The sequence below is a fragment of the Crotalus tigris genome, unplaced genomic scaffold, assembly GCF_016545835.1.
Source record: "Crotalus tigris isolate CLP2741 ecotype Arizona unplaced genomic scaffold, ASM1654583v1 scf7180000024343.1644824, whole genome shotgun sequence".
NCBI lineage: Eukaryota > Metazoa > Chordata > Lepidosauria > Squamata > Viperidae > Crotalus > Crotalus tigris.
In genome coordinates, this window is record NW_024100513.1 from 1,037,617 (window position 1) to 1,052,108 (window position 14,492).

General features: G+C 35.2%; 1 protein-coding gene across 2 annotated transcripts in view; it reads right to left on the reverse strand.

Moving 5' to 3' along the window:
* Positions 1 to 7,715: 7,715 nt before the first annotated feature.
* ANKRD10 (ankyrin repeat domain 10) overlaps positions 7,716 to 14,492 on the reverse strand; it is a 28,151-nt gene continuing 21,374 nt past the window's right edge. Inside the window, exons 4-6 of one of the 2 annotated variants that reach the window (XM_039326733.1) lie at positions 12,277 to 12,500; positions 10,199 to 10,294; positions 7,716 to 9,141 (exon numbers count right to left, since the gene is read on the reverse strand). In XM_039326733.1, the coding sequence (XP_039182667.1) occupies positions 8,687 to 9,141; positions 10,199 to 10,294; positions 12,277 to 12,500 (775 nt within the window). In that variant the 3' untranslated portion in view covers positions 7,716 to 8,686. Of the gene's footprint in view, positions 9,142 to 10,056; positions 10,295 to 12,276; positions 12,501 to 14,492 lie in introns of both variants that reach the window. The other variant, XM_039326734.1, reaches the window with a different exon arrangement.

Below are 14,492 nucleotides of genomic sequence, written 5' to 3' on the forward strand. Positions count from 1 at the left end.
GCTCTGAAACATTCTCTGTTCTTCTTTACCAGCATGTTCAACTGGCTGAGGGGACCATCGTTTGGCAATTATTTTATATTTTCCATCCATGTATTTTTCTTAGTAAAAATACAGGAGTCCTGCTTGATATGAAACCTCCTTGCACAATGCCATCATAACTCCAAAGAGTCACTAAATGAGTGGTTGTTCAACAGGGACTAGCTGTACCATTTCAGCACATTTTACATGGTTCTCAGACTGTAGCCTTTTAGAACATGAGCCACAAATGTAGTAGCAGTCCAAGCATTGAAACAGAGCCTATAAGTGCGGTCATTTGTTCTGACCACGCCTACAAGTTCTCAGCTGTGACGTTTAGGAAGAAACATGACATTTTAAACATTTTGAAGTGTGATTTGAATGCATTTTAGATAACTGAAATATTTGGACTTCCCTGGATCTATTTATTCTCATCATACGACACTGGAACTTCAAGAACATATGAACCAGGTGAGTAGGCAGTGAGTGTGGATGGACTTTTCTATGGACAGGATTCTTAGAAATATAAAGAAACAGTTCATATTATCAAAGCTTTTTCTGCGTCAAGAGAGATCCCAGCCACTTTTTAATGTTTTAAACTGATCTTGTCAATAACATTCAAAATATGTATAGTATAATTTCTCATCTCTTCAGGACGAATCAGGATGCATCATTCTAGTTTTAAAAATCATTTATTCTCTTAGCAAGTACTGCTATGAACAGCTTCCTGTGTTCAAAGAAAGAAATAGAATAGGTCTATGTGAATCAGAGCAAGATATTTTTTTTTCTTTCTTTCTTTAAACAGTAAATCAAAGAAACAAAACTGCTTTTCCCTGACAAAGGAGCTTCTTCACATTTCTAAATCTCATTCATTACTTGAATTAAAGATTTACCCAGAATTTATTGGAAAGTCTTATAGAGTAGTATATTACATGTGTTAGACCTTCACAGTTTCATTTTTTTTATATTGAATCTTCAATATCCGCTTCAGTTATATGTTAATAAATTACTTTTTTGGTCATCCTGTAAATTTTGTATATAAGATTTTACTCAAACATTTTTCAGTCTTTTCTATATCAGCTTTCTATTCACTACGTAATTTGGAAGAATAACTGACAAATGATTATACTTCTTTCATTATGGAAAGAGACTTGGTTCCATCTTAAATAGAGGTAATTGTTCTTTGATCCTTTTCCTTGCACAATGGATAAGCCACCAATTCTGGTGATGTTGCCTTTTTCAATGTATTTTTGTTTGCTATAGTTCAAATTCTTGTAGATTTTATTCCAGTAAATATATTGATTCCATATTGTTTTTACCACGAGTATTGTCTAAATCAGTGTTTTTAACATGTGGCAATTTTAAGATGTGTGGACTTCAACTCTTAGAATTGCTGGCTGGGGAATTCTGGGAGTTGAAATCCACACAACTTGCCTTTGTCAAGTTTGAAAAACACTGGTCTAAACACAATGCTGTATTTTCATTTCTTCATGTTCGTATGAAATCACTGTGTCTTTGTTATCCCAACTGTCATTTCTTCAAAGTTTTTGAGGCAAAGGCTAGGGTTATTATATTTTTTCCTGATAACCATAATTTAAATAATGATCAAGTGTAGTCATTATGATGCTTTCATTTTCATTGGTAGCATGGAAGTAAAATCAAAGTTGGTCATTAGACAAGAAATATTATTACTTGTGCTAAATGAGGTATCAAATATGTTTTAATATCAGTATTTTTCTCAGTCTAACAAGCAAGTTGGTTGTTAAATTTGTTGCAGCTCACCTAAATAAAAAGGATATTGTAATAATGAATGGGCCATTGGCTTTAATAAAACTATCTTCATGTGAAGTAATAATACCACTTTACAATGCCTTGGAAAGGCCACACTTGGAATACTGCATCCAGTTTTGGTCACCACGATGTAAAAAAGATGTTGAGACTCTAGAAAGAGTACAGAGAAGAGCAACAAAGATGAGTAGGGGACTGGAGGCTAAAACATATAAGGAACGGTTGCTGGAATTGAGTATGTGTAGTTTAACGAAAAAAGGACAAGGGGGGACATAATAGCAGTGTTCCAATATCTCAGGGGCTGCCACAAAGAAGAGGGAGTGAAGCTATTCTCCAAAGCGCCTGAAGGCAGGACAAGAAGCAACAGATGGAAACTAATCAAGGAGAAAAGCAACCTAGAACTAAGGAGAAACTTCCTGACAGTTAGAACAATTAACCAATGGAACAACCTGCCTCCAGAAGCAGTGAATGCTCCAACACTGGAAGTTTTTAAGAAGAGACTGGACAGCCATTTGTCTGAAATGGTGTAGGGTTTCCTACCTGAGCAGGGGGTTGGATTCGATGACCTCCAAGGTCCCTTCCAACTTTATTATTATTATTATTATTATATTAATGTAATATAATCTATCCAACTAGAAGTAAGATTAATTATTGAAACAAAATAAATTATTGAAAACAAAACAAATATTTTTACTTTTTTTCAATCTCATTATTTGGAAAAGCACATAATTACATAAATATGGAGCAGTTCTAAACTATTTATTTTTGGAATTATGCAGGATTTCTTGTGTATGTTATCCACTCTCAAGTGCAAAACAAAATCTAATAAATCAGTATTAAATAAGATTTCAGGAGACTTTACAGGATGACAAAAAAAAAGCAAAGGAACATTGGTGGTATGTGAAATAATGTCATGATCAAAACATAGTTGACTGAATTATCCAACTGTTTGAAACATAAATTAATCACATTGGTTGTGTTCATGTTTTATGCAAATCCAGCAACTGCATATTAGCCTATTGTAATGTGTTATGTGAACTGGATCATAGTGATCTTTGATGGAAGTTGAACAAGGTTGACAAAAGCAAATTCCATTTAGTTGTATCCCCATAAAGCCAAGCTTTCTAGACTCTAGAGCAGAATGCACAACTACCCAGTTAACTGAGATTGCGATTTCATAAAGTTAAAGTTTACAAATCAGCTATGGGGCATATTCTATCATCATCCTCTCCACTTTTTCTTCCTGAAGTCCATTTCACGTGATTTAATCATGAAGTTTTCTTTTTTCCCAATTACCAATAATATGATTAAAAAAATAATTTTTGCTCTGAAAAACATACAATTGGCTAATAAGAGTTATGGATCTTCTGTCCGGAAAGACTCAAGGAGGTTTTGTATCTTGTTGCTTTGATCTAAGTTAAGATTTTGTTTAGCCTTTCCTAAGAGGTAATATACATTTAATAAAACTTTCAAAAAAGAGAAGAAGTCTTTGTATGTAACATAGATTAGTCATAACCCAAATAGCATCACTGTCTTTTATTTGTACTATATATTTCAATGGCTATTGTATTAGTATTTTCTAATTTTTAGAAAATGAAAATTATCCTTCACAACTGATTCTATTATTAAATGCCTCAAGCCTCCAAAACATAAGTAGGGTGGGAGCCACCCATACCTTGGGGGGGAACCTCGTTCCATAGAACTGGCCCTCCAACAGAGAAGGCATGCTCCTGAGAGACTTTTAGAACCTATAGTGGGACAACCCTACTGGTGGACAGGCACATACTAGGGGAGATAAGGAGTACCTCAATTAACAATATCCTATACCACATAGGGCTTTATAGGTAAGGGGCAGCAACTTGAATCGCACATGGAAGCAAACAGGCAACCACTGAAGCTCTCAGAGGCATTTCCCATCACTGCTCACATCACTGATTCCGGACCAGTTGGAGTTTCCAGGTGGTCTTCAAAGGTAGCCCAGGTAGAGTGTATTGCAACAGTCAAGCCACAAGATAACCAAGGCACAATTGACTTTCTAAAGGGCTTGTTGATTTAGGAAGAGAAGCAACTGATTTAGTGGTTTTGATAACGGATTATGATAAAGTCCCTCCTTAAGGCTCCTAAGCAAACTCAGCAGAATTTTTTAAGACGAGTGCTTTCATGTGAGAAAATTAGTTGAAGAAACAAGAAAGAAGAACAAATCAACATTTGGTTAAAATAGAGATTTGAACAAAGTGTTCCTTCTTCCCTGACCCCATTACAAGGTCAGTGTTAGATCTGTGCTTTTTAAGTTAATTTTAAGTGATCTGGAGTTAGGAATGAACCGTGAGTGCCCAGATTTGCTGATGATAACAATCAGTGCAGAGTGTTACATTGAAAAGGATTGTGTAAAGCTTCAAAAGGTTTTCCACCTGAGTGAAAAATGATAAATGCAGTTCAGCATAAAGAAGTTTAAAACAAAGTATATTAATTCAAAAACCACAAATTCCTTATCTACATTAACAGCGTTTGTATTGGCATTGACAGATCACAAAAGGTATCCTATAATCATGGTGAATAATTCATTGAAAATATCAATGCTGTAAGTGGCTGTTGGAGGTAGTAAGTAAGTAAGTAAGTAAGTAAGTAAGTAAGTAAGTAAGTAAGTAAGTAAGTCCTGGGTAGAAATTATTAGAGAAGGAATTGAAGATAAAATAAATAGAAGTGTTCCCATATAAGTCAACACCATAGCTATTGTGTTCTGGCCCAACAAATAGCTTCCAGTTGATCTTCAAAGCTGATGCAGAGTAGATTGTAATAGTCTACATAAGGCATAGTGAGGACCTCTCACACCAGGTAGGGCCACAATTTGCTCATCAGTCACTTAGGTAGAAGCTTTACTGGTGTTGCTTCCACCTGCCCATCTTGTAGCAGTTGAGAATCCAGGAAAATCTTCAAGTTATGGAATTGCTTTCTTACAGGCAGTGCCATCCCAAAGACAGACAAGAGAGCTGCCTGAATACTTCAATGAATAAAATGGTTCATCTAGTTTGGGTTCGACTTCAGCGTGTTTTGTCTCCTCTAAGCCCTAATAGCCTCCATACACTATCACAGTGATGTTTTGTCATTCAATAACCACTTTGATTAACAACCAAATTGCTGGAAACAATTTAATTACTAAACAAGGATTACTTGTAGTCAATATAATATTGTTTCAGGTGCTTTAATAGTCTTGACCATTTGGAAAATCCTTGCATTTTTAAATCAAGAAAAGAATTAGCTCTCCAGATACTGTTGAACTTCATTTCCACCCCTTCATTTCCCAGTTAGCAAGAATGATGGGGTTTGTAACTCAATAATATCTGAGACCCACCTTTTGCCCACCTCCCCATTATATGCTCTATTGGCAAGAAGAAAACTATCTTACATTTTTCTCTTCATTTCCACTGGAGGGGAGTATAGAGTAAGAAAGTTGATTCCCTTTGATGAAATACAGTATTAGAACGTTTCTCATAACTATTATCTTATTATGCTCCTTTCATTGTGTTTTAGAATGAATTAAATGCAGAACTGCATGTACAAATTTATAACAAGTATTATTTAATGTTACTGAATTATAGTATCATAAGATTTATAAATGTAAGATACTCCTTGTAAAATAAGAACATGGAATTGGCTCAACTATGATAGAAATTTGAGGGCAGTTGGGAAAATAAGTATCAGTTAAGTCAGGGAAACAAAGTAAAGATCAGCTCATATGAGATGTTAGTAGCTTAGCATGGAATTAACTACAGGGAGATGTTTTCCAAGGTCCTGGCCCATGGATTTCCTTTGGGTTAGTGCAGGGGTGTCAAACTCAATTTCATTGAGGGCCGCATCAGCATTCCTGGTTGCCCTCAGGGAGGCGGGTGGGTGTGGCCTACTGGGTGGGCATGGAGTGGGTGTGGCCTACTGGGTGGGTGTGGCCAGCTCTACATCGCGTCAAGGATGCCTGTGGGGGCCTGGGCAGTAGTGGGATAGATCTGAGGGTCTCTGGCAGAAGGTGGGACCAGGGCAAGTGCCAAGGCATAGTCCACTGGAGGAGCCTTGCTGTTTCTCTCAGGCCATGCGGGGGGGTGAGGGGGGGCTTATGGAGCTAAGACTGAATGCATTTCAGCATAGATGGCCACCACAAAATTGTACATTGGCTCCCAGCTGGCCTGGGCCAGGGCCAAGGCAGAGGGGGCAGTTCCCTGTTTCCAGGATGGCTTCGCGGACCACATGAAACCACTTCGCGGGCCGCATCCGGCCCCCGGGCCTTGTGTTTGACATGTCTGGGTTAGTGGGTTCAAATATTCCCAAATAACTTCAGTTCTCCAGACTGCTCCACTAACATGGAAACCTAGAATACAAATTAGAACTTGTATTGAGTACCTAATTCAAGTGGCATTTGAAAGTCTTCAGACTCTGGGTCACACACCCCTACTTTTTGTTGAGTCTCCTACCTTATTTTGGAGGCTTCATGCCAACCAAAATTACTACTGAGTTTCCTTGCTAGACAACCTCTCCACCACCTACATACATTCCTTGTCCACCTCTACATACATTCTTCCTTTGCTGAAGGAAATCTAAATCAGAAACCCTCCTCTTCAATAATATGTTAGATTTGATGAAGTCAAACAGTGCATGCTTTTATTTATGCAGTTGAAAATATTCATATAGATTTTAAGACAAATCTGAAAGCAGCTTGGACCAGTATAGCCAAGGATGAATTAATCAGTCTGTAATTGGAACCTTACTGAAAAAACCAGACCTGAATCTGCTCCCCTTTTCTCAACACCTCCCATCAACCTGTTTTCTTTTACTAAGAGCCAATTTATGAATTTTCTTTTTAAACTCAGAACCTTCTTTCCTTTCTGCTGAATTAAAACGAGCAGATGGATTATTTGAACAGTTACATAATCATTTTTTCCCAATTAATAACCATGCAGAATATACATGTCCAAAAATAAATACCTGAGATAAAGGTTTTGGTAATCTGTTTCCTCTTTTCAACAGCCAGCCTTCCTGCCTACTTTCTCATGTCTTCCCCTCATCTCTTTAAGAGTTGGGGTGTATCAGTTCCACTCAATCATCACAAGCCTTCTTTCATTCTACTCTCAATTATTCTTCTGCCCAAATAATATATTTTAAGGCAATTTTTAAATAACATTGTTACTAACTTGCTTATATGAACTATGGCCTGAATGGGTAACTACTTATTAAACACATGCTTTCCTACTAATCTAAGTGGCCATCTAACCCTGCTTCCAGAAATTTTAAGATAGCGTATTTTCAACCTCTTCTGTTCATCTTTCCTTACAAAGGTCACACCCAATGAGTTTTATGACTGAACATGCAGTAGTTTTGACGGAAGCTTTGTTAGTTAAATATCCCAGCAATAGAATGGTTACTTTAATGGAAGCTGTGGAGTTTGTTAGGCTTGTATCTATTGCTTTTGCAGAGAACATTAGCTTTGTAATTATGGTAATGTTCCTATCGTTGATTTAGCTGAGCAACCCTAATTATTAGAGAGCAGCATGTACGAAAGTTTCTGACATTGCTTTAGTTATTCAGCTTTGAATAAGATTTATTAATCCTAAAGGCCTGAAGAATTGACTTAGAGAGAAGACTGCAATTCAATTCACAATATATCTTTCATCACAACATTCTCCAACCTATTTCTGTCTAGATTAGGTGAGCTCAGTGTCACAGCTAAGGATAAGGCAGAGCTTTATTTGATATTAATAGTTGGTGATTTTTCCTTTTGAAAGGAAATTATAAGGTTCACTTCAAAATGTTATTAGTAAACAAATAGTACTACTGTGCAAAAATGCTAAAATATAATGCAATGTGTTTTATTTTTTTAATTCAATTTGTAAAAGTCTCTTTAGAAACAGAAAAAGACACATCAGTTTGTTTTTAAACACTTCATTTATCTTAATTTTATGCAAATCACAAAAGAATTGTTACAAAGCTTTTGAAGTATACATGTAGATAGAATTTATACAATTGACCTTTTCAATTCAATCAATATGATACTGAATTTGCTGAAAAATAAAATAAATGGGCACTACTTTTAATTGGAAATGCGTATTTTAATTTTACAAAGCAATGTTGTTTTAAAAAGTAAATGCATGCATTTAGTAAAATAAAGCTGAAAGATACTGACTCGACATTTTAAACATTTTTATAGTTTATATACAGCGTCAAGCCATTCAGTTAACTATGGTAAGATACATTTATCTGCAGTGAGCAAAAAGTATTTCAAATTTATTCTGTTAATTGGAGGATATGAACCTATTTCCCCAAGCTTATAATACAAAAGTGGGGCAAACTGATGTCAGCTTTGCCATTATGAATTAAAACATGTAAAGAAATACCTCACATTCAGCTTCAGTTTAAGCAGTTATTACCTTGATCCAAGAAAATTCATTTCCTTTTGAAAACCGAGCAAATACATAAAACATTTTCACTGCCACCACCCACTCCTTGCATAGCCAAAACTGGCACTGTTATTGCTTACCAGTCTCAACAGAAAATGTTAAATCAAAACACATAGTTTGCTAATATCAAAATGAACTAATCTACACAGTTTAATTTTTAGAAAGGTTTGATGAAAGTGAAAACATTCTAAAAGTTTTTATAGCAAATAAAAAAATATAAAACTAGACCTTGTCATAAAAAACAAACATTCCATTGTAAAATTAGCTATTAATATAACCAATGAACCTGATACATGCAAAATTAGAAGCATGGCTGTTGTGTCAAATGCTTTTAATATGTAACAAAAAATCCTGCATCCTCAGGTGATATCATCCCAACCCCATTATTTGTAGTACTATTTCAAAGTATATTAACATCCAAAAAATGTGTTATTAATAATTCAGGAACCATGATAAAGATACATTGTACCTAAAACAGTATTATCGTATTTTTCTGCAACTTTAATCAAACTGGAATGCTCAATAACACTGTTAAGTTCAGGAATACTTTCAGCTGTATCCCCAAAACCATGGTAGTGTCCATAGTGCAATGTATCTCCAAGGTCATCCAACCATGGAGGCCTATTTGAAACAAGACTACTTGGGCTTCCATTCAGATGTAAAGAACCACACATATCAGAAGCATTTAGAACTTTTGCTGGTTCCTCAACACTATGGCCATCACTGATTATATGGTTATGATCAGAGATTAGTGCATTAGGTACTATCAATGTTAGGCATTCTTCACGCCTGGAACTCAATCCATTGAGCCGAGGTGGGGAAGTGAAGTCCAAATGTCCATTGATGATATTTCCATTTGCCAATGCTTTCAATATGGAGTTACTGCAATTCATATCTGTATTAAGAAATAGACCCGTCAAGCACAAATTGACTCAAAATAAGAACCATCTTCTCTATACTCTTTAACACATATTAAAGTTGCTTTTTCCAATGGTGATTGCAAAACAAGCTACTGCTCAATTTGCAGCCATATCAGAATATTTTTGATGAACTTAATTGTGGATACTTTCCTCTTCCATCCTAATTTCCATTTTTCCTGGTGAAAAGTAAACTGGTTGGGAGAGAACAGACTACACATGGCATATTCCCAATGAAAATATGCTCACCTATTTATATCTAGGATTAATTAAAAACAAATCCCAAATATATATTCACAACCCATACAGTTGACTCATTTAGCTTGGCCTTGAGTGAGCCCTTTTGAACTGAGAGTATTCTGAATGTAAGTGCCCCATCCTTGAAAAGTAAAAGTAAATATTATTAATTACAAATGAAATAAATATGGATGGCATTTTCTTTAGATTTCAAATAGGAATTTTGGACTATCAATGATTGAAATTAATTCAGCTAACATTAGCAGCAAGCTAAAAAGAAATGTTTTAATCCATATGGAATAACTTGGGAACAAAACTGGTAGCACTTGTAGAGCTTTATTTGACATACTAAAACTGGTCATATGATTATGTAGGCAGTGCAATTAGCTTTTTATTTAATCATAATAAATAACTGTTGCATTAATCAAGCTATTAAGATTCTTTTAAGAAGCAATACTTTGTAATCAAGGCATATGGCATGCATGTTTAACTGAACACTGGCAATATTTTACATCCGAAACCAACACCTTCAAAATCTTACAAACACCTTCTACAATTATTCATGCTAGTTAGGAAGCCTTAAAGTACTTTAGCAATAAAATAGCTTAAGAGTTTGGACATATGCAAAAAGGTAAAACTATATATAAAATGCATACTGATTCTTGCAACAACAAGGGGTCTGCATTGTGGAAACGGTGTAAATTTCAATCTCTCTGGGTTCAACAGAATCATTCTTCTGTTTTTTTTCTTCAATCATGTGAATGATCTTGTGGTTAACAGGAAACTCTTGTCTCCCACCTGATATAAGAGCAAACTCTCTATCAACATGCATATTGTTAGCATCCTCTTCATTTCCTCCATTTGTCATTGGTATTAGGCCATCAAAACGTTGATCTGTTTAAGAAAAAAACATATTCAGAACAGTACATAACTTATTAATTCAAAAGAAAAAATTTACACCTATATTTAGTATTGTTAATAAAAACAAGGCAACACCAATGTTTGGGGCAGGTAAAGTTTGAACTTTTGTGACATGAAAGTCTTGCAGGTCAATCTCGAATCTCGCCTGTACTAGTCTGTCTCCCAGGCCATTACAAATCTTGAACCCTACCTACCTCAGTATGTTTATTTGCTATATCAAGGTTGGCAAACAATTATCATTTTACATGGCAACTGTTTTACTCAAAACTGGTCAACTGAATGTAGTCCGTATTGAAAAATTCAGAACGAGAGATACTTAATAATACTGCATTCTTCAGATTTGTTGTAAAAATATTATTTATTTATTTATTTATTTTCTATCATCACCCAACTCAACCAAGTTATCTATGGGCAGCTTACAGTTCTAAAATTATAGAATTATTAGAACAATATAAAAACATTATTTATTAAAATATAAAAAATTAAAACAATAAAACAATAAAAGCACGCACAATATAAATATAAACAGCAGCTGTGATAATTAACAAGTAATAGTAAAGCTAAGTAATGGTTGTTTAACTCATTCCATAGCCAAGTTTTTAAAGCTTTCTGAAAAGCCAATAGCGTTAGGCCATTGTAATCCCCAGGGGGACAATATTTTATAAGGCAGGGTCCACAGCAGAAAAAGCCCATCTTCTAGTACCTGCCAGTAGAAACTCTTACTGATGGGATCTGCAGCACACCCAACTTTGGATTGACTGGATAAGTAGAAATCCTGGATAAGTAGAAATCCTTCAGGAAATCCTGTCCCAAGTCATGTAGGGCTTTAAAGGTGACAACCAGCATCTTGAAACACACTGGCAGCCAGTGGACTTCACAGAGTAGTTACATGTACCATGTAGCTGGCACCATTTATTACCCATACAGCCACATTTTCCAGCAGTTGAAGTTTCTGAATGCTAGAGCATGTTATAGTAATCTAAATGGGAGGCTACAAGGGCACAGGTTAAAGTGAGCAGGGGCTCCCAGTCTAGGAATGGGCGCAACTGAGCTGTGAGTCTAGGAGTACCCCAGATTGTCTGGGATAGTGCCACCTCTTCCAGAACTAGAGATGAAAGAACCTTATATATGGAAGGTCTAAATACCCATAGCAATTGCTAGGGTCGAGTCAGAGCCTGTTATCCCCATCCAGACCCAAACAGCTTTCAGATGCTGGGATAGGACATCCACAGAGAGATCTGAAGTAGAGATGGGAAGGCCTAGAAAAAAACCCAGAAAAATTGGGGAAAAAAACCAACAGTTTTTTTCTTTTTCCAAAGCTGTTTTTTTTTCCAGAAAAATTGAAAATGTTCTTTTCCAATGAAAAATAATATATCTATGACATGGTATTCAAACTATGTAACATAAAGACCTTAATGAAAGATTTCTGTAAAGTCTTAAATTACTGCAAGTTTTTTCAGCTGAAGACAAGCAAATCCTGGAATACAATTCAAATAACACTGTACTTCTCAATGCAGTTCTCAAATAAGAGAAATATGCATTTGTGCCACTAGAGGGCACTGTAGGGAAAAGGCTCCAGTTTAGTTTGCATGTTGATGATTTCTTGTTTTTGTTACTTTTGAGGGAAAGGGTTACCTGTTTTATTGCAAGCATAATACTTTTATATACAATGCATTTCATGCAATTCATAAAACTACTCCACACTCAACTTTTTTTTCCCAATTTTTCCAAAATGTCTATTTTTTCTGGGAAAAAACAAAAACAAACAAACAACAAAACCCCCCCGGCTTTTTCTCATGGCTTCAAAATTTCCGGAAATTTTACATCTCTGGTCTGAAGTAGAGATATAAAGCTGAAAATCATTCACATATTGATATCTCACCCCAAACTGACGGATTACCTCACCTATAATTGCCATTTTTCAATTGAAGTAAAAAAGATCCCCAAAGTCTCACCTTCAGTTCTAGCTTTCTTCATTCCAAAATTGTTCATGTCTTCAAAAGATCGTTTTCGACTAGGCCCTCTTTGACTAGTATTCTGATGGACCCCATTTAAAGTGCCATTGCTATAGAAATGGTTCAATGGGTAGTTCTGAAGGTTGAAGAGTAACTGAGCACATTCCTGGAAGCCCTGGGTATGAGCAAGATCTGCTGCTGTCAGGCCACTGGCATTTCGTAAGCTGCACAATACAAATATATTGAATTATACCCCATAATAAAAATATTATGGTGATTGCTGATTTTACTAATTCTGAAGATGAGCGTTTTTTCTAATTTTCCCAGTAAGGGTACTTAAGCTATCAAGTTTAAAATTATATCTTTTGAGCACATATCTGCATTCTAAGCAAAATTTGGGAAGCAGTACAATTAAGAATAATTATGTGCCATAAAAAGTAATTCCTAATTAAGTGCCTGAAATTGCTAAAATATCTTGCCTGCAGCCTGAAGCATCTCACCTTTACACAAACTTCAGACATTTGATCCAACTCCTGTCTTATATAATCTCATTTGATTAAAAGGAATTATCTGTAAATAAATATTCAAAATAATTGTTTGTAAGAGTCCGCAGCATTCTAGAATCTCATACCACAAAAATATTTCAGTTCTTCTTAACAGTAAAAAGTAGGTATGCAGGTGTATATTTTGCCAATGTTTATGTTTTGTACTAAGCTGGTAGCTTATATCAAAGTTTGTGACATCATAAGTGGTAGATTATTCAGTTCTTTGAACCGTTATTGTGGAACACATATTAAGATTTTATGTTTTAAAACTGAAATTATTTCAGTTTTAATTAGGCAATTATCTGAACAATTCGGTACTGTTGAAAATGTGACACATATATACAGTATGTGTCTGTCATGCCTATTTTTTCCCCGAATTACAAAATCCTGTGCCTTCTATATCTCTTATATAAATCATGTAGAGTAAGCAACACGGTATATGATTAGAATGAGGAAACAGACTGTTGGGGTTATTTACGAAATAAGAGAAGCAAATGTCTAAAATAAAGTATTAATACATACTTAATTCAAAGCGCAAAAAGACAAAAAGAATTCTGAGAGGGGAATGTTTCAAACCAAGTAGCTATTATTAAGGAAAGTTACTCCAATTCTTTGGTGGCAATCTGAAAAGACTGTGTCTCTTTGAGCTGAACTATAGATGTAATACAATTTAGAATAATTAACATCTCATGCAAGTGGAATATAGTCAAGAAACCCACAACCTTATCAAATTCAGGCCAGCAAACACCTCTAACCTCAGAGACTATAAGAAGGAAGTTATAAATGAAAGCAAAAGACCATTAGCTCTCTAATAAAAAGTCAGCTGAAATATCTACTCTAATTCTGGGAAAAATCTAAGCCCAGTTGTCAATATAGCTAATGAGCAATGCTAAAGAAGTCATAGAGAAAATGGCGATTTATTCATAATATTTCTTGCTCAATGGAGAACAGAAATTTGCAAGAAATGGTAAGAAATACAACAAAGGAGTCTGAGCATAGTACTAATAGACTTATTAAAAACGTTTTTTATAAAAGTAGCAAGAATCTTGTAATGGAAAGCTATGGAACGGTTAACTGTTGAAACAATTAAAAGACATGCTAAAAGAGGATCAAAATATTGAGAAACTGCTCTGAATGAATTCTTTGTCTATCTTTGCATATATAGGACAGAAGCAGATAGGCAAAGGCAATAATCACGATAGATGAGATTATAGAATATGTAAATAAACAAAACTCATTTGAAACTAGCATAACTGATGTGGTGACATCAGTAAATACAGTTAGGATAGCACCAAAACATCTTTCAAAATTGAGAGAATGGCCTCTAAAATGTTGAATACCATTGACATAAGAAATTGTAAAACAATGATCAGAAGAACTACTCCTACTTTCTGTCAGAGACTGGTTTTGATCTGGGAAGGAATTATGGACTAATGCTGCATAAAGAAAACTATCAATTCAGCAGGTAGCTGCAATAAAAAATGCAACTCCAATATTGCAGTATCTTCACTCCTAGATAACTTTCTATGAGCAACTTTCTATGAGGAAAGGTTTTAAAAAATGCAATGTAATCCTTGGTGGGAAAAGAAATGAGGAGTGAATATGATAGAAGTGTGTACACAGATGGGTGGTTTTTCTGTTTTCCAACAGAGGAGTCCACTGAAATGAATG